Genomic DNA, 23,404 nt, shown 5'->3' with positions numbered 1-23,404 from the left:
CTGTTCTTTGTTCTTGGTCTACGTCCTCTCCCACGTCCTGCGGTGGCCCCTAAGCCCTCCCCATCCTCTGCTCTCTCCATGTTTAGCAATGAACTTGCCTGTGGCTCACAGAGAAAACTAGTGTCATTCAAGGCGGACTCTCGGGGCGCGTGGGTGGCACAGGTAAGCATCCCACTCTTGATTTCGGCTTGATCTCAGGGTTGTGAGACTGAGACCCATGTTGGGCTCCATGGTCAGTGCAGAATCTGTGTGGATTCTATCTCCCTCTGCCCCCCTCCAAAAGAAATAAAATAAATCTTTTAAAAAGAGAGACAGACAGACAGACAGACTCCCTCAGCTTCTCTCCTTCTCTCCACTTACTTATCATCAAGAGCACAGTCTCACCCTCTTTTCCAGCCTGTTTCCAAGCAATATGTGTCTGTCTGTCCTTCTGTCTCACACCATTCCCTCCCTTGTCCTTTCATTTCCTCCAGGATTTCCGCCGAGGGTCCTCTCCAACGTCTCCAACCTCCCCACTCTCTGCCAGGCTCTTTCTCTCAGCCCATGAACAAAAGAGGGTCTTCCCTTCAAGTCTCCCCATCCATAATTCGTCTAGACAACAGGAACTTCCAGATCTAGTCCCAGAACTCCTTCTCAATAGTGATAAAATTTTACTAAGTCATTAAAAAAAATGAGAAAAACAGGGATAAAAGGGAGTTTCTCAGTAAGCTAAGGTAATTAAATTTAAGTGATTTTGTTTTGATATTTTGGCCTTTTTTTTTTTTTAAGTATTTATTCTTTGTATGCTGCCTTTCAAAAGTGTAAAGACCTCACGCGCAAGAGAAAAAAAAAATCACCTTTGCTGTGTTGACTTTGACATTGAGCTTCGGGCGGTTCTTTGTTACTGCACCTTACCTAGCCCGCTTCTCAAATGTCTTGTCTTTGAACACCTCTGCGTTCTTCACATTCTTAACTAGTAAGAACAGTGTTTGAGGAGGCTAGCTTATCTCTAGAGATAACAAGCTACTCCCCCGGGAGCTCACCTTTCACATGCAAACTAACCAATCCAAAGTCCTGCCTTGCCCACACACCTTTATCAGGCTTTCGTAGGGTTCTAACATTTGGACCAATAGTCTCCTATTCTAATCAGCCCAGGGCCAGATACTGGAAGACACAAGACAGCCCCGACACCCTAGGGCCTACTGAATTTATTCAAACTAACCAATTGTAAGCCTGCTTACGCTGACTCCCCTGTTCCTTTTTGTCCTCAGTAAAGGCTCCCACCTATGCTCTCCCCTTCTTCCTCCCTCCTGACTCTGGTGCTTCTCCCGTGACCTTATCTGGCAAGGCATGCTTCCTACTCTTCAGAACAAGCCACTGTTATTTACAGTTGTAGATACTAAAATTGACAGATTTTTTTAAAAAGATTTGTTTATTAGTTATTTGACAGAGAGAGAGAGGGAGACAGTGAGAGAGGGAACACAAGCAGGGGGAGTGTGAGAAGAAGGCTTCCTCCTGAGCAGGGCTTGATCCCAGGACTCTGGGTTCATGATCTCAGCTAAAGGCAGACGTCTAATGACCAAGTCACCCAGGAGCCCCAAAACTGATATATTTTAAATTCTTTTCAAAAACAAATCTATTATACATTAGCATAACATCTTGCTGAAGAATAACCATATTTTTGGGATGCCTGCCTATGAGGATAACCTTATAGACCCACTGAAAGAGTGCCAGGCCACATTTTGGGAATGCTGATTTAAACAATCTTCATTAATGCGACAAGTGTTTGAGCTCCTGAAATTTGCACACTACAAAGGAATTTATTGATTAAAAGTTTAAATTAAAGTTGTCCTCCTCATATTTTATAGTTTTTTTTTTTTTAAGATTTCTCTATTTTAGAGAGAGAGAGAGCACACACCCATGGGAATGCAAGTTGGGAGGGGGCAGAGGAGAGAATCTTCAAGCAGACTCCCTGCTGAACGTGGAGCCTCACATTGGGGCTCAATCTCATAACCCTGAGATCACGACCTGAGGCAAAAACCAAGAATTGGGCACTTAACCTATTGAACCACCCAGGCACCCCTTTTATGATCATAGTCTTTTTTTTTTTTTTAAGATTTATTTATTTATTTGTTAGAGAGAGAGAGAGAGCAGGGAGGAGGGGCAGAGGGAGAGACAGAGTCTCAGGCAGACTCCATGCTGAGCGTGGCGCCTGTCAAGAGCCTCCATCTCACCACCTGAGATCACAACCTGAGCCAAAACCAAGAGTGAGGCATTTGACCAATTGAGCCAAAACCAAGAGTGAGACATTTGACCAACTGACCCACCCAGGCATCCTTATGGTCATAGTCCTCATTCAGGTCTTCAAGAAAGCAGAACATTGTATTTGATTTAGGAGTCATATTAGTCTGCTAGGCTGCTGTAGGAAAATACCATCATAAATGAAATGACAATATTTAATAAATGAACACTGTAATCCATCTAATGTGTTCATCAATAGATGAGTCTTAACTTAGAACAGTCTTAGCCTATCACGAAAGTTTGACATTCACCGTATCCACCTCCTAATGAGATTGAACACACTGTATGATTCAGATTTGCTTAAAAGCCAGTGGAGTGAATTCCACTGCTATATCCTTCTAATGAAATGTGGGAAGCCTATCAAATCACTGTGCGACGTGTGAGAGCTCAAGATACATTCATAATGGCAACCAAATTGAGTTATCTTATCACCTCCAGGTAATTGTTAACTGAAAGTGACATTGGGAAATGCCTTGAGAAGGGAGCAGGCGTGGGTTACACTTACTACCAAACCTTTATGTCCTTGTTATTCTGAAGAACAGAAATATGTTAGCTCTCATTGACACCGGGGAGCAAGGACTATCATGGCTACCTGCTAAAGCATGAAACATCTTCATTTCCACTGAATCTTTTTTGAGTTTTCAAATTACTTATTCCTGTGGTATTTATGTATGCATTGTTAGTTTCAAGGTTTATCACATGATTGGTCAGGGACGTGTGTGTGTGTGTGTGTGTGTGTGTGTATTTAAAGATTTTATTTATTTATTTGACAGAGAGAGATCACAAGCAGGCAGAGAGGTAGGCACAGAGAGAGGGAGAAGGCTCCCTGCTGAGCAGAGAGTCCGACGAGGGACTCTATCCCAGGACCCTGAGATCATGACCTGAGCTGAAGGCAGCGGCTTAACCCACTGAGCCGCCCAGGTGCCTCTATGTGTGTGTGTTTTATGTTTAGGGAGTAGTTATTTCAAGTGGCTAATGGGAAAGCAGACATGGTCAGTGGACAATATTAAAACTCTGCAAAGGACTGAAGACGTATATACATTGTCACCTCTGAAATAAACTAGAGTTAATCCAGAGTAGACAGGGATAGCCAGGCAGGCCAGAGGAACAGGCTTCCCAGCAGTCTTAACAGCTCTAAATCCCATGTAGTGAAGCAGATGATGAAGACAAGAGTTCTGGTGGCCAGAAGTCACACAAAACTCTGAGATGCACACGAAGTATATAATGTCCCCTTAATTAGAAACTCGTTCTTTTACTGATACCTCAGCACCCATGGCTTCCAAATGTCAGTCGCAGTCGCAGTTCCGGACCACACATTCACTGTGACGCCCCCTCACGCTGCACACGGAGTCCACTGCCAACCTTCTTTTCCTTCTCTATTTCCTATCTTAGTCAATATCAAAATCCACCTCTTTTTTTTTTTAAACTCTCTTGTTCTCTACTCCTAATTGTATTTGAAGAACAGTAAATTGCCCTTTTCTTTTTTAAATATTTTGTTTATGTATTTATTTGACAGAGGAAGAGCACAAGTAGGCAGTGTGGCAGGCAGAAATAGAGGGAGAAGCAGGCTCCCCACCAAACAGGGAACCCGATGTGGGGCTCCATCTCAGGACCCTGGGATCATGAGCTGAGCTGAAGGCAGGTGCTGAACCGACTGAGCCACGCAGGCACCCCTCAAACTCCACTTCTTAAGTTAGCCATTTCATTCATCCCATATCACATGTTTCATGGTAGGCACTGGGGACACAACAGTTAATACAGTGATGTCCCTTTCCTTATGAATTTTATATTCTACTAGTGAAATGAACAACAGCTAATACTTACATGCATGTGTGTGTGTGTGTTAGTGGCAAGTTCTTCTATGGGGGGAAAGCAGAGTAGAGGGTCATAAGTTATAGGGTATGCTATTTTACATAGGTTATCAAGAAAGGCCTTGTTATATTAAATCACTCTCTTCTTCGCCTCCTGTCTCCCATTAATCCTCTCACCAATCTCCCTGTCTCTCTGAATCTCCCCTCCATCTCCTCCCATTTGCCATGCTTCCATCCAAGTCATTCTCTCTCTCTCTCTCTTAAAGATTTTATATTTAAGGGGTGCCTGGGTGGCTCAGTCGTGAAGCACCAGCCTTTGGCTCAGGTCATGATTCTAGGGTCGTGGGATTGAGCCCCGCATCGGGCTCCCTGCTCAGTGGGAAGCCTGCTTCTCCCTATCCCGTTCCCCTGCTCGTGTTCCCTCTCTCCCTGTGTCTCTCTCTGTCAAATAAATATTTATATTTAAGTAATCTCTATACTCCCTGTGGGGCTTGAACCCACAACCCCAGATCGAGAGTCACATGCTGTACTGACTGTCAGCCAGGCACCCCCCAAATCGTTCTTTTAAAATTCAAATGACTGTTCCCCATTGCTTATTATTGATGTGACGTTCTATGCTCTTCACAATTTGGTCCACCCTACTTTTTAAACTATAACTTCTACTATTCTCCAGTTGCCTGTGAGCATTATTTTCTCCATTTCCATTGGTTCTGAATATAGATAGGCATAAAACAGCTTTATCACTATTTGTTTTCCATTAGTCTCGCCATTATAATGTGATCTCCTTGAATAAAGACTGGCCTGGTTCCTGGCACACAGTAAGAAAGAAGTAAATATTTGCTTGGTTCATTTGAAATTTAAAAAATATTTTTCTTGAAAGTTAATTTCCTCCTTGTTCCTTTAATGGAAGTTAGCCCTGGCAGCATTTCAGGGTATCTAATTGTTACATGGTTATCCAATGCTTTGTGATTGTTGCTCTTGGAGACATCCCAGCAGAGTAACATTCTCTAGACCACCAAGTGGTAGGAAATTTGGTCCCCAGGTCTCGTAACAATTTCCAGTGAATCCTTCCCTAAATTTGGTTTTGCGAACTTTATCAGCTCTGTGCCTGCTATGAAATTTTTGACAACTGAGATGGTGGAGGTTGACAGAGCCCACGCCTCTAAAATGTTCTTATCTCTCTGATGCCATGTAGAATAAGGTAATGACCCAAGTCGTGACTTAGCTGAGGCAATTCTTAAGTCAGGACTTTTGTTGTTGACTATGAATTCCCCATAATCCAGTAGGGAACAGTGGTTAAAAAACAAACAAACAAAAACCAAAAAACCCAAAGCAAAACAAACAAACAAAAAAAACTCTTTTGTATTTATTGTGACTCTGATAATAGTACTAGAGAAAATTTTAAAGCCAGTTTTAGTTAATCATTCATGCGTCATCTGTAAAAGATATAAAATTAAAGCAGGAGCTCACTGTCTTCTAGAGATCATGGTAACATCAAAAACAGAACTCACTGGCTTGGAAGGTGGAGCCTACAACTCTTTTTTTAAAGATTTTATTTATTTATTTGACAGAGATCACAAATGAGCAGAGAGGCAGGCTGAGAAAGGGGGGGAAGCAGGCTCCCCGCTGAGTAGAGAGCCCGATCTGGGGCTCTATCCCAGAACTGGGATCATGACCCGAGAAAAAGGCAGAGGCCTTAACCCACTGAGCCACCCAGGCGCCCCAAGCCTACAACTCTTGATCTCAGGGTTGTAAGTTCAAGCCCCACACTGGTTGTACAGGTTACTTTAAAAAAATAAAATCTTAAAAACAGAACTAGACTTCTACTATGTATTTCTTTTAAAAAGCAAATCTACACAAGAACTATTTGGACAAAATATAAATGACCTTAACTGTTATGACTTTGGGATAGTAGAGTGAAAACTACATAAATTAAATGGGAATTTCAGATATTTGTACATAAAACTACTATATCAGTCTGATTTCTTTCCTAAAAATAAGCATTTAAAAATAAATATTAATAAATACAATTTATGCTATGAACAAATTAAGCTTTAAATGTTTGAATGATTCTTCAATTATGTCCACAATTATGTGGACAACAATTATTGATTTTAGCAGGAGGAAAACGATTCTCTTAGCTTAATTAAGCACATAGTGGAGAACTGCCAATAGAGGGGAGAGATATTTTTGGCTCAGGGCTATGAGGGTTAGAAGATATTTTTTCAACTCAATGTAGGTGTTGGATAAATGCTGCATTTTGAAACTTTCAAGGGAATAAAATTGACCCCAGTTAACTTACTAGATTATTTTTCTTATTCTGCTTTCCACTAAGGGGGCAGAAAACTTGCAGAAGGTAATATTTTTCAATTAAAAAATAGTTTAATCTCCGATTGTGTAAAAGAAATGTATTTTCTTGCCAAAGAACAGAATTTGAAAATAAGAACCTAATCTTTGTTGGGATGGAAAATGGTCCTATGTTTCCATTTATTTTTTTTTTTTTCTGGCAACATTTTCAAGCGGAGTTTGTATTAGTAAGAGGACAGTAGAGTCAGTATAATGAGAAAAGAACAGCATTTGAGGCATGCCTCTTCTCCTACAGGGGACAGAGGTCACATATTCTGCATCACCCAGTTTGACAAACAAGTCTTTTAACACAAAACCACTAAAAGTATTCTTTCATATGATATTTCCCAACAAGTGTATTGTAAATGAGTTCCCTGCTTCATAATGTGCTACAAGAGCTCAGATTTTGGAATTCTTACTACACTCTATTAACAAACCCTTGTAGAGATGCTGAGGAGAGGTCTGAGAAGAACCAGAGAAGGACCACTGTGTTGAAAATAATCCTTTACAACATCAAGAAAATGACAAGACAATCCATAGAGTGAGAGAAAATATTTGCAAATGGTATATTTGATAAGGGACTCATATCTAGAATATGTAAAGAGCTCTTTGACTTCCACAATAAAAAATCACCCAAGTTTTTTAAAATGGGCAAAAGATTTAAACAGACATTTCTCCAGAGAGGATAACAAATGACCAATAAGTACCTAAGGAGATGTTTGGCATCATTAGCCATTAAGGAAATGTAAGCACAAGTGAAAAACTACAGTGCAATACAATTTCACATCCTACTAGGATGACTAAAATCAAGAAGACAGACAATAACAAATGTTGGCAAGGATGTAGAGAGATTTGAATATTCATACATGGCTGGCAGGAGATGTAAAGTACTGCATCTACTTTGGAAAAGTATTTTGGCAGTTCCTCTAGATATTGAAAAGATCATATAACCCAGCAATTCTACTCCTAGATACCTATTCAAGAGAATTGAAACCATGTTCACACAAAAAAACTTGTACTCAGATGTTTGTAGCAGCATAGGTAAAAACTAGAAACAATAAATGTAGCATAGCCATACAATGGATTATTGTCTGTCAATAAAAAGTAACAAAGTACTGATACATATTAAAACATGGATAATCCTTGAAAACATGATGTTACAGTAAGACGCCAGTCACAAATCATCACACATTGTATGATTCCACTTACATGGAAAGTCCAGAACAGGAAAATCTATAGAGACAGCAAGTCTGAGGATGAATTTCCTTTTGCAGTAATAAAATGTTCGACATTAGATAATGATGGTAATTTTACAACTTTGTGAATATACTAGAATATGCTGAATTGTACACTTTAAAATGTAAAATTAATGTTGCATAAATAACAAGGTTATAATCTTAAAAATGGTCTTTAAAACGTTCAAGATGGGAAAATATTTTATAAATATAATTTTTATTAATAATATTGTCATTATTGGGGTATCTGAGGGCACCTGGGCACCTCAGTCAGTTAAGAGGTGGCCTTCAGCTCATGTCATGATCCCAGGGTCCTGGGGTGGAGTCCTGTATTGGGCTCCCTGCTCAGTGGGGAGTCTGCCTCTCCCTCTCCATCTACCTTTCCCCTAGTTCATGATCCGTCTTTCTTGATTGCTGTTGCTCTCTCAAATAAATAAATAAATAAAATCTTAAAGAAAAATAGGATTGTGATTGGTAATAGGAGCCCAGAAAAAAATATGTATGAAAAATTGGTGGTCATTTTTTTACGTACTTGCTTTACGGCAGTTTCAGCACCAGGGACAGCTCCCCAACATAGGCTATGCTTTCAAAGGTACCATTCAAAAGGCTACCCAGGTCCTACAGAAGTTTTCTAAAAGTGACATCTCTATTACGCTTTTCTTCTTTTTCACACTGTCATATATTACAGCAGACATGATTGCCTTTATATATACATATCATGAGCATTCAAGCAGGAAATGAAAGCTCTGCTGCACTACTTCATTAGTCCAGGTAGCAAGATATATTGATTGATTGTTACATGCCGGTACTCAGTCAACATGAGCTCTTAGACAAGTCACTAGCCTCTATTTACTTCATTTCCTTACCCAAAACTTGTCAACTATTACACATGCGATAAACTAAGCCATTATTTGTGAAATAGCTCAATATGGATTATATTCATGAAAGGTACTTTTATTACTGAATTCTTTAGCAAGTCATCATCCCATTGTGTTAGCAGGCAATCTTTTTTTTTTTTTTTTCCTGGGCACACAGAGTCTCCCATGACATCAGAAGCCCAGACTACTGTCCTGGATATACTGAGGTTATTCTGTTAACAGCCTTCATGGCAAGAACTGTCTTCTTAATCATGCTTCAGATGGGAACAAATTTCTAAGACATAATCTTGGATCTGGCCTAGAAATGGGCCTATTTCTAAGGATGATGCATAAATGAAAAGCTATGCATCTAATCCTTCACCTTTCTAAATTTAATTCAAAGATGAATTTCAGCACATAACTCCAGATGCATGTCCACAGCACATATTTCTATATGATCAATCCTGTCATAAGAGAATTTATCTGTAGGGTGAATGTAAATTTGAACCCCATATAACACTGTTATAAAGGAATTCTATAAGGCTTAATGCTTCAAAATAAGAAATTATATAGAAAAGTTCCACAAAGTTGGATAGCAAAATTGTGTCAGATCACATAACTTCATGTTTTCATCTGTATTACTACATTGGATTAGGTAGATAAAATGCTCTACAAAAAAATCTAACCAAATGTGTATGGTTCTGCTTCACTGTTTTCCATTCTTACTCAAATGGCTCCATTTTAGTTGCCATTTACTAATCTTACTCATATTTAAATATCAAAATAACTAGTATATGATGCTTAACTCTGCCAAATTTCATAAAGTCAGATGCAGCTTCCTTAAGAAGAAAAAAAAATAATTATTGATTTTTTAAAGGAAAAGAGTGGAAGGTAGCCATTTGATCTTTCAATGTCCAGCCTCTCCTTTACTTTGGCTTAAGTAAAAATGTTGTGTAAAAGGTCAGAGTACATTTCCATAGGAGCCCTGGGGTTCATTAACACAAAAGTTATAAATAAAACTTCTCTTCCTGAGGAAAGAAAGTGCATCAGTCTGAGTAGGCACAAACAGGAGTCCCTAACACTCTGAGATGTTGGAAGGTAGATCTTCAGTCCAAATGTTTCAAAAAGCAAAAGCTTCCCAATTCTGTTTCCTAATGATTCTTTAATCCTTACCTGTTCCCTCTGTGATTATTGTTTACTTCAACTATAAGCCCATCTGATAGATCGCTGTTCTTCTCTTATGGTACACATTATTCTCAACAGTTTGATGCTTTTCCTTAACAATTTCCTCAACTTGCCTGTCTGTCCTTTGCTGTTTGTTCTCTATTCATCCCATCTGTTCTCTGTTCATTTATTCCCCTATTTCCTACTATTTTAGTTTTTAGTGGCTGTGCTAATGTTTATGACATATCTCCTTAGCTTACCCAGTCTACTCTAAATAATAGTTGAATGTTCTGTAATAACCTTATAACAGTATACTTCCATTTTCCCCATCCATCCTTTGTGCTATTGTTGTCATACATTTTGCTTCTGTGTAAGTTATGAAACCAACGTTATTTTTGCTTTACGTAGTTGAATTTTCTTACGAAAATAAAATACTTTCATATTTGCCCACATATTTACCACTTTTTGTGTTCTTCATTCCCTTGTGTAGATCCAAGTTTTCACCTGGTTTTATTTTTCTTCTGCCTAAAGAATTTCCTGTAACATTATTTCATTGATGTTCAATTACAAAGTCTCTCAGCTTTTGTTTGTCTTAAAAAGCCTTTATTTCACTGTAAGTTGAATATTTTATTTTAACGTTTTATTTATTTAAATAATCTACACCCCATGTGGGGCTTGAACTCACAACCCCAAGATCAAGAGTTACATGCTCTTCTGACTGAGCCAGCCGAATTGGATACAGTAAAGGAGGTTTTTGCTGGATATAGAACCCTATGTTGACAGTACTTTATTTTTTCATTCTGCAATTTAAAAACGCCATACCATTGTATTCTGACTTGCATCATTTCTGAATAGAAATCTGCTTTCATTCTCATCTTTGTTTCCCTGTACATCATGTGCCTTGTTTCTCTGGCTGTATTTAAGATTTTCTCTTTATCACTGTTTTTCAGCAATTTAATTGTAATGTGCTTTGATGTGATTTTCTGTGCATGTTTATCCTCCTTGGGATTCATTAAGGTTTGTAGATCTATGGGTTCATTGCTTTTATTAAATTTGGAATTTTTTCAGCCATTATTTCTTCAGTTATTTTTCTGTCTCCTTCTCCTCCTCTCCCACTAAATTACAGTTCTCTGGGATTCCAATTACACATACAATAAACCACTTGATATTGTCCTCAGGTCACTGAAGCCTTATTTTTTCCATCTTTTTTTTCTATGTTTTTTTTTTTTTTAAGAAAAGGGTGGAATTTAATCTTTATTTACAGGACACTGCAAGAGAGGAGAGTCCACATAGAAATAAGAAACCCACTGGCAGGAGGAGCTTCATACAGTTTTTACAGTTTGGAACTGGTCAAGTAGAGTTTTGTTGTAAAAAGTGCTACAATAACAAAACACATTTAAAAAGAGTTCTTAGTAGAGAAACAGTAAGACAAACTTCTACCAAACAAAGCACACCACAAACAACTTTCTGCGTCGGCTGTACAAGCTAAAAGTTAAAGGTCCCAGCAGTGCCATCCTGAACCTGGAACGTATAGCCTTCAGAGGTAGTTTCTGGCACAACATTCTGATCTTCCTCTTCCTCTACAGAGAAATACTTCTCAATCAAGTTTAATGAAGCTTTGTACACAGACTCATTTTCATGGTTTTGTAGAGCCTCGATTTTGTCCAAACCTCCACATTCTTTAATCATTATACTAAGTTTCTCGGTTTCACCTAGTTTCTCAGCAGCCTGAAAGATGTTGGAAATGGCATCCAGAATGACCAGAATAATTTTGGTATCCTTCGCAGTTAAGAGGTTCATCAATGGTTCTATTATGCCACAATGGACAAGGTATACAATCTGTTCAACTGTCCCACCACTTGTATAGTTGGTCACAGCCCAGACAGCTTCCTTTTGTGTCTTAAAGTCTGCCTTACAGAGAACACCAACGAGGAACGGGACTAATCCATGATTCACAACTTGCTGTATCTGGTCCTGGCGGCCAGCTGTGATGTTTGACATTGTCCACGTGGCTTCCTTCTGAATATTAGTTTTGGGGTTTGTTAGCAGGCTGGGAAAGATAGCAAGCGCTCCTGCGTCTATTACAACCTGAGTCTGTTCATCTGTCCCAGTGACAATATTTCCTATGGCTCTTAGCGCAGGAGTCGCAATGGGCAATTCAGTAGCTCCTAGAAGCTTCACAAGCTGCGGCATAACTCCTGTTTTCACGACCATTTCAATCCGTTCGTTTGGACCATCCGTCAGGTAGGAGATGGCCCAGCAGGTATCTGCCAAGACCTCTGGGTCATCGTGATGCAGGAGACGAACTAAGGTAGGAAGAATCTGCTCGACGGCATCTAGCGGGGGTGCGGGGTTCCTGTTGCAACAAAGGTTTGAAAGTGTCCATGTAAGGTTACGCAAGTAGCCACATGCTAATGATGACATATCAGGAACCGCGAGGAGAGCCAGAAGCGGATCAACCGCACCGTACTTGATAACCAAGTCTCGAAAAACGGAACCATCCCCTGCAATGTTTCCTAAAGCCCACACAGCCTGTTCGCTGATGTGGGCGTGGGAAGATGCCAACAGGGAAATGAACGCTGGGATCGCGCCTCCATCGACCACAGCCTTGGTCTGTTCTGAGGTCCCGGAAGCAATGTTGGTGAGAGCCCAAGCGGATTCAAACTGAATGGGACTACAATCAGTTCTGCCCAAAAAGGACACAAACTTTGGAATCAAACCAGCCCGGATTATGTTGTCTATGGGGGGCTGCTTTTCCCGAGAAAGCAGTTTCCTAGCAGCTTGAGTAGCCTGGAGCTGGCTTTCCAAATTGTTGCTATTTATGCCCTTGACAGTGTCATCACCTGACCAATTTACAGTGCCCTGGTTGTTGCGGTTTTCCTGCAGTGGAGAGGTAGCATCATCGGGAAACGAGCTTACGTTTCTCCTTTTCAGCATCTGGTCATCCTTCTTTGCTTTCCTCAGCTCCACATTAACTTCTATTCGACGCCGCCTCATTTCTGTACTGTCTTTCCCCTTGTTCTTGAATCTGTTAAGGCGGGCAGCTGGTGAATTAGCATTCTCGTTGGTGGACATGGTTATGAGACAAAGGGAGAAAGCTACACGGCCGGCTCAGGCTTCCACGGGAGGCGGTCCGGGACGCGCAGGCTGCAGGTCAGCTGCCCTCAAAACGTCCACCACGAATCACCCCAAAGACGGTGGGTTTTTTTCTATGTTTTAGATTGAACTGTTTGTATTGCCTCATTTCAAGTTCACTGGTCCTTTCTCTTCCTGTGTCTAAGCTGCAGTTAATCCTGTCCAGTGTAATTTTTTTTCATTTCACCAATTTAATTTTTATCTCTATAAATTCCACTTGGTTCTTTTTGTATTTTAATTATCTCTCCATTCTATTCCCATTAAAGATCATTAAATATATTGAGTCTACAGTCAGTTAAGTGTCTGCCTTCAGCTCAGGTCATGATCCCAGGGTGCTGGGATCAAGCCCTGTGTCAGGCTCTCAGCTCATTGGGGAGCCTGCTTCTCCCTCTCTCCTCTGCCTGCCACTGCTCCTGCTTATGGTCTCTCTCTCGACTTCTCTCTCTACCTCTCTGTCAAATAAATAAATAAAATCCTTTTAAAAAAATATGTTGAGTCCATTTATAATAGATAATTCAAAATTAATATTGTGTACTAATTCCACCAGCTCTGTTATTGATGGATCTTTTCCTATTGACTATTGACTATTTTTTTCTCCTGGTTATGGGTCCCATTTTCCTGATTCTTGGCATGTGTAGGATTTTTTTTATTGAATACTGAATAACGAGTTGTTAGGTTATTAAGTATCTGAACTTTGCTATCTCTCTTTAAAGAGCATTAGCTTTGTTCTGGAAGCAGTTAAGCCACTGGAAGATCAGATGGGTTTGATCTTTTCATGGCTTTTAGAAAAACTGTTTAAGAGTAGGTCAGCAGTAGCCTCTATTCTGAGCTAGTTTAACCCTACTACTAAGGTGTGATCCTCTGGGTTTCTTAAGTAGTCAATTTGGAATGTGATTCTCTTGAAAGCATAAAGTTGGAAGATCCTTGGCTTGACCTTCAGAAGAGATTCACAAAATCCTCACTCCCCTATGGAAAAGTTTGAGACCAAAGAGTTTTGGGGAGGGAACACAGAATGTGAGGTTGGCTGCAGGTGCACTGAAGGACCAAACATGTGACTGTCTGCTGTGAAACAGAATGCTCTTGTAAAGAAAAGTGGCTGTCAGACAGTCAATCATCAATCACAAGGTCAAGAATTCAATGTGACAATTGATTCTCTCTGTATACAAGGATTCCATAGCTTTCTGGCTGGCCACATAGATAATGTTGAACTTCCTGTTCTCTGTTGGTATACAGTGGTACTGAAGATTGTGTTAATCTAACTGTGCATCTCCTTAGGACCATCAATCTCCAAATAGGAACCTAGAGGTAGGATTACAATTTTGAAGAGGTCCTTCCTCATCATGGGTCTTTGCTTACATTCCTAAACTTTAAAAACCTCTTTAAATGGTTTTATGCAGAGAGATTCTATTCCAATTAATATTTAAAGAATATTTTGTTTCATCCATTTGAAAGCAATTTTGGTTGCAACTTTTTATGACTGCCTCTCATTCAACATAAAAACTGACATTGAAAGTCTCATTATCTGGAGGCGGTTTAGAGTATAGTAGGGAAGATGGTTTGGAACCATTTGAAACTATTTCATCATATTTATTTATTTACTTATTTTTCCTGAGCTGGAGTAAGGAACTGTGGGTAAACAATAAGTAACTATGGGTACAGCACCAGTAATATCCTTTTTATATGGTACTTGCTTCTTCCCACATGGATAGTCAACTTGGTAACTGAGGTCATTGGGATAAAGCTTTCAGTCTGACTGCTTTTGTTATTGTGATTTTCATAGCACTGTTCAGCATATTTATATGTTTCATTAGGTCTTGGTGATCATTAACTTGTAAGAAATATTTCCTCTTCTCTGTATTTATTTTAGTTTTTATTATTGACGTGTATTTGACATACAATGTTATATTAGTTTCAGGTATACGACATAGTGATTCACCAATTCTACACATTACCCAACATTCACCACAATAAGTGTAGTTACCATCATTCAGCATACCACATTATTACAATATTATTGACTACATAAAAATATGGAATTTGCATGTCAACCTCATGCAGGGGCCACACTAACCTCTACATTGCTCCAGTTTTAGTATATGTGCTTGCAGAAGCACATGGCTTTCTTTAAGCCAAAAGTGCCCTTGGCTTAGTTTAGCAGTATTGTTAATCTTTGAAATGCAGGTAAGTTTAATGTGTCCAATACATACTGGTCCAGAAATAAATTTAGTGGATTACCCATTTACAATACCAGACTATCTTTTCTGATATCCACCATGAGGTCCTCCAAAGTTTTCCCACTGTTTTTATTTACTTAATGGCTAGAAAACCACAAATGCAATCTGACCAGTGAGAACCATCACCAGGTTTACACTGCTGAGGGTCTGAGTACTCTGTTTCCTGGCCCCAGGCTGTGTCTTAACAAACATAATATCCTGTAGAAGTCATAATAGGCATGGGGAAACAATATTTCATTACAGTAAACACAAAACGAACTTTTGATAGAGCCACTGGGAATTCTGTGCATGAGGTTCCAGGCAACCAGGTTTGACCTTCAGGCTTATGCTTCAGAGTGGGGGAGCCAACTTCCACTACCATGGAAATGTCCTACCCGTGGCACAAAGAGAATAACAAATTAAGGAAGTCGTCATGGAACCTGGAGGAAGTAGACAATGCCAAATCCAACCTTTGCAACATGAAGTGCTGAGCCAGAATGCTTTACCGAGCTAACCCACTGCAAACTAGAAGGGTTGCTGAAAATGCACCCGGGGAAGGTTTGGAGCGCCTGTAATCCGTTCACATCAAAACACTGCAGGAAAGCTCACAGGACTTTGGTTTGTTTTTGTTTTTGTTTTTAAGATTTGGTTATTTATTTGAGAGACAGAGAGAGTCCGAGTGGGGAGGTGGGGGAGAAGGAGAGAATCTCAAGCGGACCTGCGCTGAGCGCAGAGCCCCACCCAAGGCTTGTTCTGAGGACCCGAAATCATGACCTGAGCCAAAAATCAAGAGTCAGACTCCCAACCAGCTGAGCCACCCATGCGACCCTGGTCTGCACTTTTAAAATACCCCACGTGTATCTTATCATCTATTTAAGCAGATCAGCAGCAAGAAACCTGCACCTGAAGGTAATTACTCTGGGCACCTGCAAAGTTTTCTTCTTTTTATCTTCCACCCTGGCCACCGAGAAGACTACTTCAGGAGGGCACCCTTGCCTGACGGTTACCCTGCCCCCTTGGTGCCACCCATTTGTCTTTGCTCCTCTCCAGTGAGCTCACTAACATTTTTATCAGTGAAGATGCTCACTGATGAGATTACTAACCTTAATTGTACGGTGATCTGAGCTAGTTCTTCCACCGCTGAAGGTCACTCACGTGTGACCCTGAGCTATGAAAATCTCCACATACGATAGATACGGTTCAAGGCACACGTTGCTCATGCCTGCTTCGCAGAAATTTTGAACACTCGCTAGAGACATGCTGGCCTCCCGCACGGGCCACAGATGAATGGACAGCGTGGGGCGGGTGGTTCAAGGTCATGCGTGGGCTGAGCCAATCGGCTTCTTAGGGAGTTTGAACTGAGGGACGACCATGCAGTTTCCTTTGGTGGTAGGAGCAGCGTCGTGTGCCAGGAGGAGGAAGACTGGGAGACAGAGGTGGAGACAGACTGAGTGGGGCAGGGAGGCAGAGAGAAGACGTGTGCGGTGAGGCCCTGAAATCGTGAGCGATGAGACCATCTCTCATATGAACTGTGAGAGGCACAGCTGCAAACCCTAATTCTTGGCTCTCTGGGGCCCAAGCAACTTCCCAGGAACAGGCTGTCCCGTCCTGCCCTGTGCTCTGTGGGATTCTCCCTACCCAACTCACTTACGTGGGCTTCTGTCTTTGTAACCTACACTGCAGGAATGGAGCCCGGAGTCGGTCAGGAGCTCCTATTTCTGGCATTCCTGACAAGACTCAGGCAATATTTCCTACTAATCATACAGCAGCCGCTCAAGCTCCGTTTCTCATTCACAATCAAGCCCACACAGGACTGGAATTCATGGATTTGTCCAAAGTTCTTCCTTACTGCAGAAATTTAGCCTGTGACCCCTCTTCTGTACCCCCCCCCCAATATATGAGTGCTGCACAGACCAAGGAGACCGGTGGTCTCGTGGAGCTGGGAAGACCATCAGAAACGAGGAATAATGGGGGATCAGGTTAACACAGTCTAGTGGAAACCCCTGTTATTTAATTACACCCCCCGGTCTCACTTGCCACCAGGCCGCCCACCCTCTTGCTTCCCGTGGCCACACCAGCCTGGCCCTGCATCGCTGTCTCCAACCTGAGACCCCCCCCCGGAGGCTCGGCAAAGTCCAGGCTGAGGTCAGGCTCCGTCCAAAGGCATGGAAGGTGGCACGTGTGTTCCCCGGGTCCCTTAAGTTTCTGTTCCTTTTTAGAAGTCCATGACCCCCACTTCATAACATTCTTCCAAGAGCCATCATTTATTTAAAAACCTGTTTCTGGGTCCAGTCAGTGTCCTTGGTTAATTTTAAGCTCACTAGAGATACAATGTTAGCCAAGCTGGGTTTGACCTCTGATGTCCTCTGTGGTCATTCCATAGGTCGCCCTGACTTGATGAGTATGCCAGGTTATCAATAACCAGGAAGCGTCTCTCCCCAGGACATCTAAAAATGTGCTCTTTTTAAGTCTGGATCATTAAGAAGAAATTTCAGGGAGAAATACTCATGCTATTAGAGTCTTCGCTTCTTTAAGTAGTAACAGCTGTGCTAAGCCGTCTTCCGCTTTCAATGGGGAACTCACTTGGTATTTGTGTGAGGACTGTTCTCTTCACAACGATACAAGACCCACATCCCTTCCCACAGGAGTCTGATATCTAGTAAAGAAATAAAGTGTGATGATGAAAATTTTTATTAGCACCAAAAACTGAAATCAAAATGAGGTTCTTGCTACTTTCTGCCAAGGGACTGTAGAAACCTATGAATGAGGGGGGATGACAGCCCCCTCCGCCTCCCCGGGAGGTGCCCGGAGCGAGGTGCACCCAGAGCGACTCCACACAGCATTTCGGTTAGAGAAGTCACGGCAAAAACCTACAAAATGACAACACAAATGCACAAATGCAAAATTCCAAACTCCCAGATAAATAGCATCAGAATCTATTGATTCTTGCCTGAAACTCCTATTTCAGTGCTATTTAAGTGCGTTCTCGAGACCAGCATCACACCGTGAACTCTCTGTCGCCAGCGCCAGCCTGCAGTAACGCAGATGTTGAGAGGAAGGACTGAGAAACTTCTTTGATAGCAACTTGATCTCAGTGTAACATTTTTACTGTTTTTTTTTTTTTTTACCGGCAGTCTGCAGAGCATTGAAAAATTTGAGAACTTGTCCCTCACCATGAATACTTTTAAAAGGACTGCTCTGGCACCATTTTCAAAGGGAAAAAGCCACTTCCCTTCCTGCTCTAGAAAAAGAATTGTTCAGGGTTTCCTTTTCTTGCACAGTACGTCGAGTATCTTTCCATTCACCTGCACTTGTAAAGTGCTATACTATTATGTATAACTGGTCTCACAAGCAGGTCCAAGAGTTCCATTATTACCTTGTGAAATTTAAACCAAGTGGAAGCATTAATTTCTCATTTACCAGCCGCTGACTAATGCATTAAACGTGGCTCACACATCCACCAGGATGAGGTTTCTTTTCATCTATCTAGTGTGTTAAATGGTAGCCAAAGGTTGCTTCTGATGAGAGACATACATTTATCCCTCCCATTTATGGGAATATCTTATAACACCACTTTCAGCATTCATCAGCTCATCTCTGCTCCTTTTTCATTTAAGGGAGTCATCAATGTGTCTACTTGGAGTCACACAGTGAAAGTTCCAGAACATTCAAGCAACTTTTCTGGTCTTTGCTCTGACTGTCGGTCACTTTACACCGGCTGCTTCTCTTCACCTGGCCCTGAGGGCATTTCCACAGAGCTCGGTCCAGCAGAGAAGCCAGCACCCAGAGAAAATTCCTGCACATGTTGATGGGTGCGTGGAGCAGTTCTCAAGCTGTTTCCCAGATTTGTCCTGGGGGATGGCCGTGATAGCAGGAAATGGAGCCGAGTAAGTCTCAGGCTTTTGTGTTCTGGTAAACTTGTTGATCGCTGGTTAGCTGTGATGGGGTAAAGTTACACGGTGTGCACGTAGCATCTTTGCATCGCCGATTTGACCTTCCTGCCCCCTTTCCAAACTCCAGGGTGAACAAAACTGTAAAATGCTACACTCAGACCTAGTTTTAACCACTGAGCTCTATTTGGTTCCATCTGAATATTCCATGTGAGGCTTTATAAGTTAGGGGCAAAAAAAAAAAGAGAAAATTCTTTATTTACAAATAACAACCAATTTCAATGGAAAAAAAATATTTTGTACTTAGGAATGCTTCTTGGAACCCATTCCTGGTTTAAATAAGCTCCCGGTGCAGATGGGTTTTACAGCCTGTCTAGACAAAGCTGGAAATACTTACAGCAAGCATTTTTTTTTTTTTTAAATCTTAGGAACTCTTCTTGACTAACGTTTCCAAGAATCACAAGTAAGTGACTCTGGTGGAAGCAAAATGACTGAAAGAACAACTCAGGCCCCAATGATATTGACTGTGAAGACCAAGAGACCAATTATATACGGAAAGTTCAGTATTTGCTTATTATTTTATTTATTTATTTACTAATCTTTAAGGTAATCGCTATGCCCAACGTGGGGCTTTGAATTCATGACCCTAGATAGAGTCACATGCTCTCCCTACTGAGGCACACCCCCTCACCCCCCAAAAAGCTGGTCTTTAAACAGAGAAGAACATTTCTCCAGAGACACCAGCAAGGACAAAACTTGAAATGCCATGTGTGGTTCACCCACTGAGATGTTTGCACCACACTTGTTCCAACAGTGCTCTCCATTACACACAGTCTGTGGCCTTCAAGTGCAGACCCACAGCACGCGCCTTTGGCTGTTCCACAGAGCGCTTTGGTCCCGGGGCTGTCCGGTATGGGAGTGAGTGGTTTTCTATTACTTACAAACCCATGTTGATATTAAACATAAACATAATCCCCATAAGCTTTCCAGTCCTCAGCCTATAGGAGGATGGATTAAAACCAAAGTGAATTAAGGAAAGACCCAACTGTTTTGAACAAGTAACATAAGTGATTGCACAATTTGGACCCATTTAATTTTGTGTCTGACTACAAAACGATCCTTGTGAAGAAAATAGGCCTTGAAAGAAACTGAATGTCTGTGGAGAAAAGTATGCCTAAATACAGTCAGTACTCAGGTAATGAAACGGTAGCCGACTAAATGACAAGTAATCCAGTAGACTGTTGAAGTTTCAGATCCACGAAAATATACATGGCTATTTTTATGTTTTACACAGTAGGCAGTCTTAAGCAGCGTGAAGCACATTCTTGTGAGGACAATCATACCATCTGAGGAACTCGGTGGCACTAATTCTGAATTAGTCATTTCTATATTCGAATTTGTATAGGTTTTCACATATCAGCTTAGTTATCAGTTTAAAAATTTACCTTCTTTTTTTTTAAGATTTAATTTATTTATTTGACAGAGAGAAACACAGAGAGAGAGAGGGAACACAGGCAGGGGGAGTGGTAGAGGGAGAAGCAGGCTTTCCACCAAGCAGGGAGCCTGACATGGGGCTCAATCCCAGGACCCTTGGGATCATGACCTGAACCCAAGGCAGACGCTTAACGACTGAGCCACCCAGGCGCCCCAAAATTTACCTTCTTTAATATGGAATTCCCAACATTTCCAGAGTACTCAGAAGTCAGATTTTTTTTCTTCTCTAAGATTAGCTTGGACAGAATCAAAATGGTCTATTCCTTTAATCCCACTAAAACATGAGAAAGTCACCTGATATAGAACAATAAGTATTTTCACAATAATTCTTTTGCAGGCAAATCCTTGGAGAATTAATGTGAATTCCCCTTGATTTGGGCTGCTCTTCCCTCCCTGAGGCTTGGCAGATCCTACACTGGTTGGTCTGGGGTCTCCCCTGGAGAAGGCTCTGTGGCTTCCCCTCTTGGTGGAAATGACTTTGGTTTAAGACGATGAAACCCCACATCCAAGAAATGCAAGTCACCAGGGTGGCCCAGAATTAATACAGTTTCTTGGGGACCTTTTCACTGACGGTGTGCCCAGGATGAAACCAGAATTCACCTTTGATTATTTCTTTACTTTGGAGACAAAGTAGAATAGGATCTTCCTGACCCATTTGGTCCCTAAACCTCCTTCACATTGGACTTCTGCACGTAAGTCTGGAGAATACACTGAGATGAGAACGACCTGATATAAAAAATGTGAGAATTAGAAGAAGTACAAGTGCCAGATGGCGGAATTAAACTTGCCCCCTATCAAAAAAGTCTGTCTTTTTTTGTTTTTTAAAGACTTTAATTATGTATTTGTTTGACAGAGAGTGACACAGCAAGAGAGGGAACACAAGCAGGGGGACTGGGAGGGGGGAAGCAGACTCTGCCTACCAGGGAGCCCAAGGCGGGGCTTGATCCCAGCTGGGATCATGACCTGAGCCAGAGGCAGATGCTTAACAACTGAGCCACCCAGGCGCCCGGAAAAAAGTCTATCTTGAAGATAAAAAAAGTTATGAGGATGGATGTTGATGATGGTAACAAAACAGTGTGAATGTCTTTAATGTCACTGAACTGTACATTTAAAGATGATTAAATTGGTAAATTTTATGTTATGTACATTTTCCCTCAATAAGTCAGTCAGTCTTATACTGGTATTCATACACATGTATGGACACAAAATTTAAGTGAGAAATATATTCTAAAACCAGAAAGAGACAGGGTGCCTACGTAGCTCAGTCAGTTAAGCCTTCAACTCTTGATCTCAGCTGGGTCGTGAACTCAGGATTGAGGGGTTTGAGCCTTGCATTGGGCTTAAACAAAAATTTTTTAAAAATCAGAAAGGGACAAGGACATATGTTTTCATTTTTGCCGTAATTTTCTCATCATTTAAAACATATAAGGTTAGAAAAACATTAAATGTTCGTTGGCATCACACAGGAAATTCACCTCCAAGTTACTGCTGGCCTTTAAATGTGGTGCTAAATTTATACACACTTCCTTCTAATTCGTTTGTTACTCATTGTACGACTGCATTAAAAACAAAACCCAAAACACCCGGTACCTCCTCCCTTAAAATCTTGCTTGGACGACTTCCCGAAACATAGCAACTCTTTACACGTTGTTGCTTTTTACTTTCCTTGAATCGAAATGCCCTTTTTTCACAATTTGGTCTCACCCCACCCTGCCCTGCACCCCTCAACACGACATTAAGGATAAACATGATTGGTTAATAGATCACAGAGCTATAGGCTGCCCATCCCTGGGGAGAAGCTTTTCCTTTCAATCCTGGACTGATGTGGAAATCACTAGATTGGGGAAGGAGACGCGAGGTCCGTGGTCACGTCCACATGGTAGGTAGGTGCCCCGACGGCTCGATTAGAAGGGTTAAGTCTAGAAGAGACAATCCAGGAATATCACAGTCGCCTGCAGCAGTCTGTCATCACATCTGCTCATGAACACAAAGGATGGAGTTCATTTTTTCTTCTCCCAGTGACAGATCATGGGGAGAGCTTTGGACAGGACCAATGAAATGACAAGAGTTATACAAAACCATAGACACTTCCAAGCAGGAATGCACTGTAAAAATCAAATAAGAACTCCTAAAAACAGAAAAGAACTCCCATTTCTTGTGGCTATCAAGGTAACACGAAGCCCCTTGGTCTGAGATGATTGCTTTCCAGCTCTTCAAGCAGAAAACGAAATGACAGTAGGCACGACACAACACACCATTGGACATCTAGCTTAAGTAGGATGCTGATTATCCTCAGTACCAAAGAATCTGGATGCTATCTTCATATACCACAGCATGGAATGTCCCTTATTTTATTTACAGAGGACACAGTATGAAAATGGGAGAAAACATTAGCATCAAAAATGTTAAGTCACTCTTAGAACGGATTTGTACCTTTGAAGTAGTATAACATTGGCCAAGGTTTTAAAAGTTATTTTGTATTTATTGAAATTCAAGACAGACCAGCAAAGTACCTTCAAAATAAAGATTAACAAAATAAACTAGAAAACTATTTCTGAAATAAAGAGGACTAAAAAGTAGTTAGCTTGAATTTATTAGTTGTCAACTGTTGCTCTAACACGTTACCAGAAACCTAGTGACTTATACCACATAAATGCATTATCTTCTAGTTCTGTGGGCTAGAGATCTGACACAGGCTGCGCTGGGCTAAAATCTGGAGGCTCTAGGGAAGACTCTGTTCTCTTGCTTTTTCTGGTTTTCAGAGGCCACCCCCAATCCTTGGGTCATGGCTCCTCCCTCCATCTTCAAAGCCAGAAATGTTGTCTCTTTCTGTTCTGTATTTCACATTTCCCTTTGGCCTTGGCATTCTTCCAATTCCCTAGTCCCGTTTTTAAGGACCCTTGGAATTATACTGTGCCCACCTAGAGAACCCAGAATAACCTTCCTATTTCCAGGTCAGATTAGTACCTTAATTCCACC

At 41.2% G+C, this 23,404-nt stretch overlaps 1 protein-coding gene across 1 annotated transcript; it reads right to left on the bottom strand.

The window, feature by feature from the left end:
* Positions 1–10,924: 10,924 nt before the first annotated feature.
* LOC101682139 (importin subunit alpha-1-like) lies at positions 10,925–12,887 on the bottom strand. Its single transcript, XM_045082029.1, has one exon. The coding sequence runs from the start codon at positions 12,766–12,768 to the stop codon at positions 11,179–11,181; it is 1,590 nt and encodes a 529-aa protein (XP_044937964.1). The 5' UTR covers positions 12,769–12,887; the 3' UTR covers positions 10,925–11,178.
* Between the last annotated feature and the right edge of the window lie 10,517 nt (positions 12,888–23,404).

The sequence above is a fragment of the Mustela putorius genome, unplaced genomic scaffold, assembly GCF_011764305.1.
Source record: "Mustela putorius furo isolate JIRA1106 unplaced genomic scaffold, ASM1176430v1.1 tig00000589_pilon_pilon_pilon, whole genome shotgun sequence".
In the NCBI taxonomy this organism is placed as follows: domain Eukaryota; kingdom Metazoa; phylum Chordata; class Mammalia; order Carnivora; family Mustelidae; genus Mustela; species Mustela putorius.
Note: the sequence above shows the minus strand (reverse complement) of the source record. Positions and strands in the feature narration are given on the sequence as shown.

What these genes read in the sequence shown, in the direction of transcription:
- LOC101682139 (XM_045082029.1), bottom strand. Translation starts at nt 12,768, where the DNA reads ATGTCCACCAACGAGAATGCTAATTCACCAGCTGCCCGCCTTAACAGA.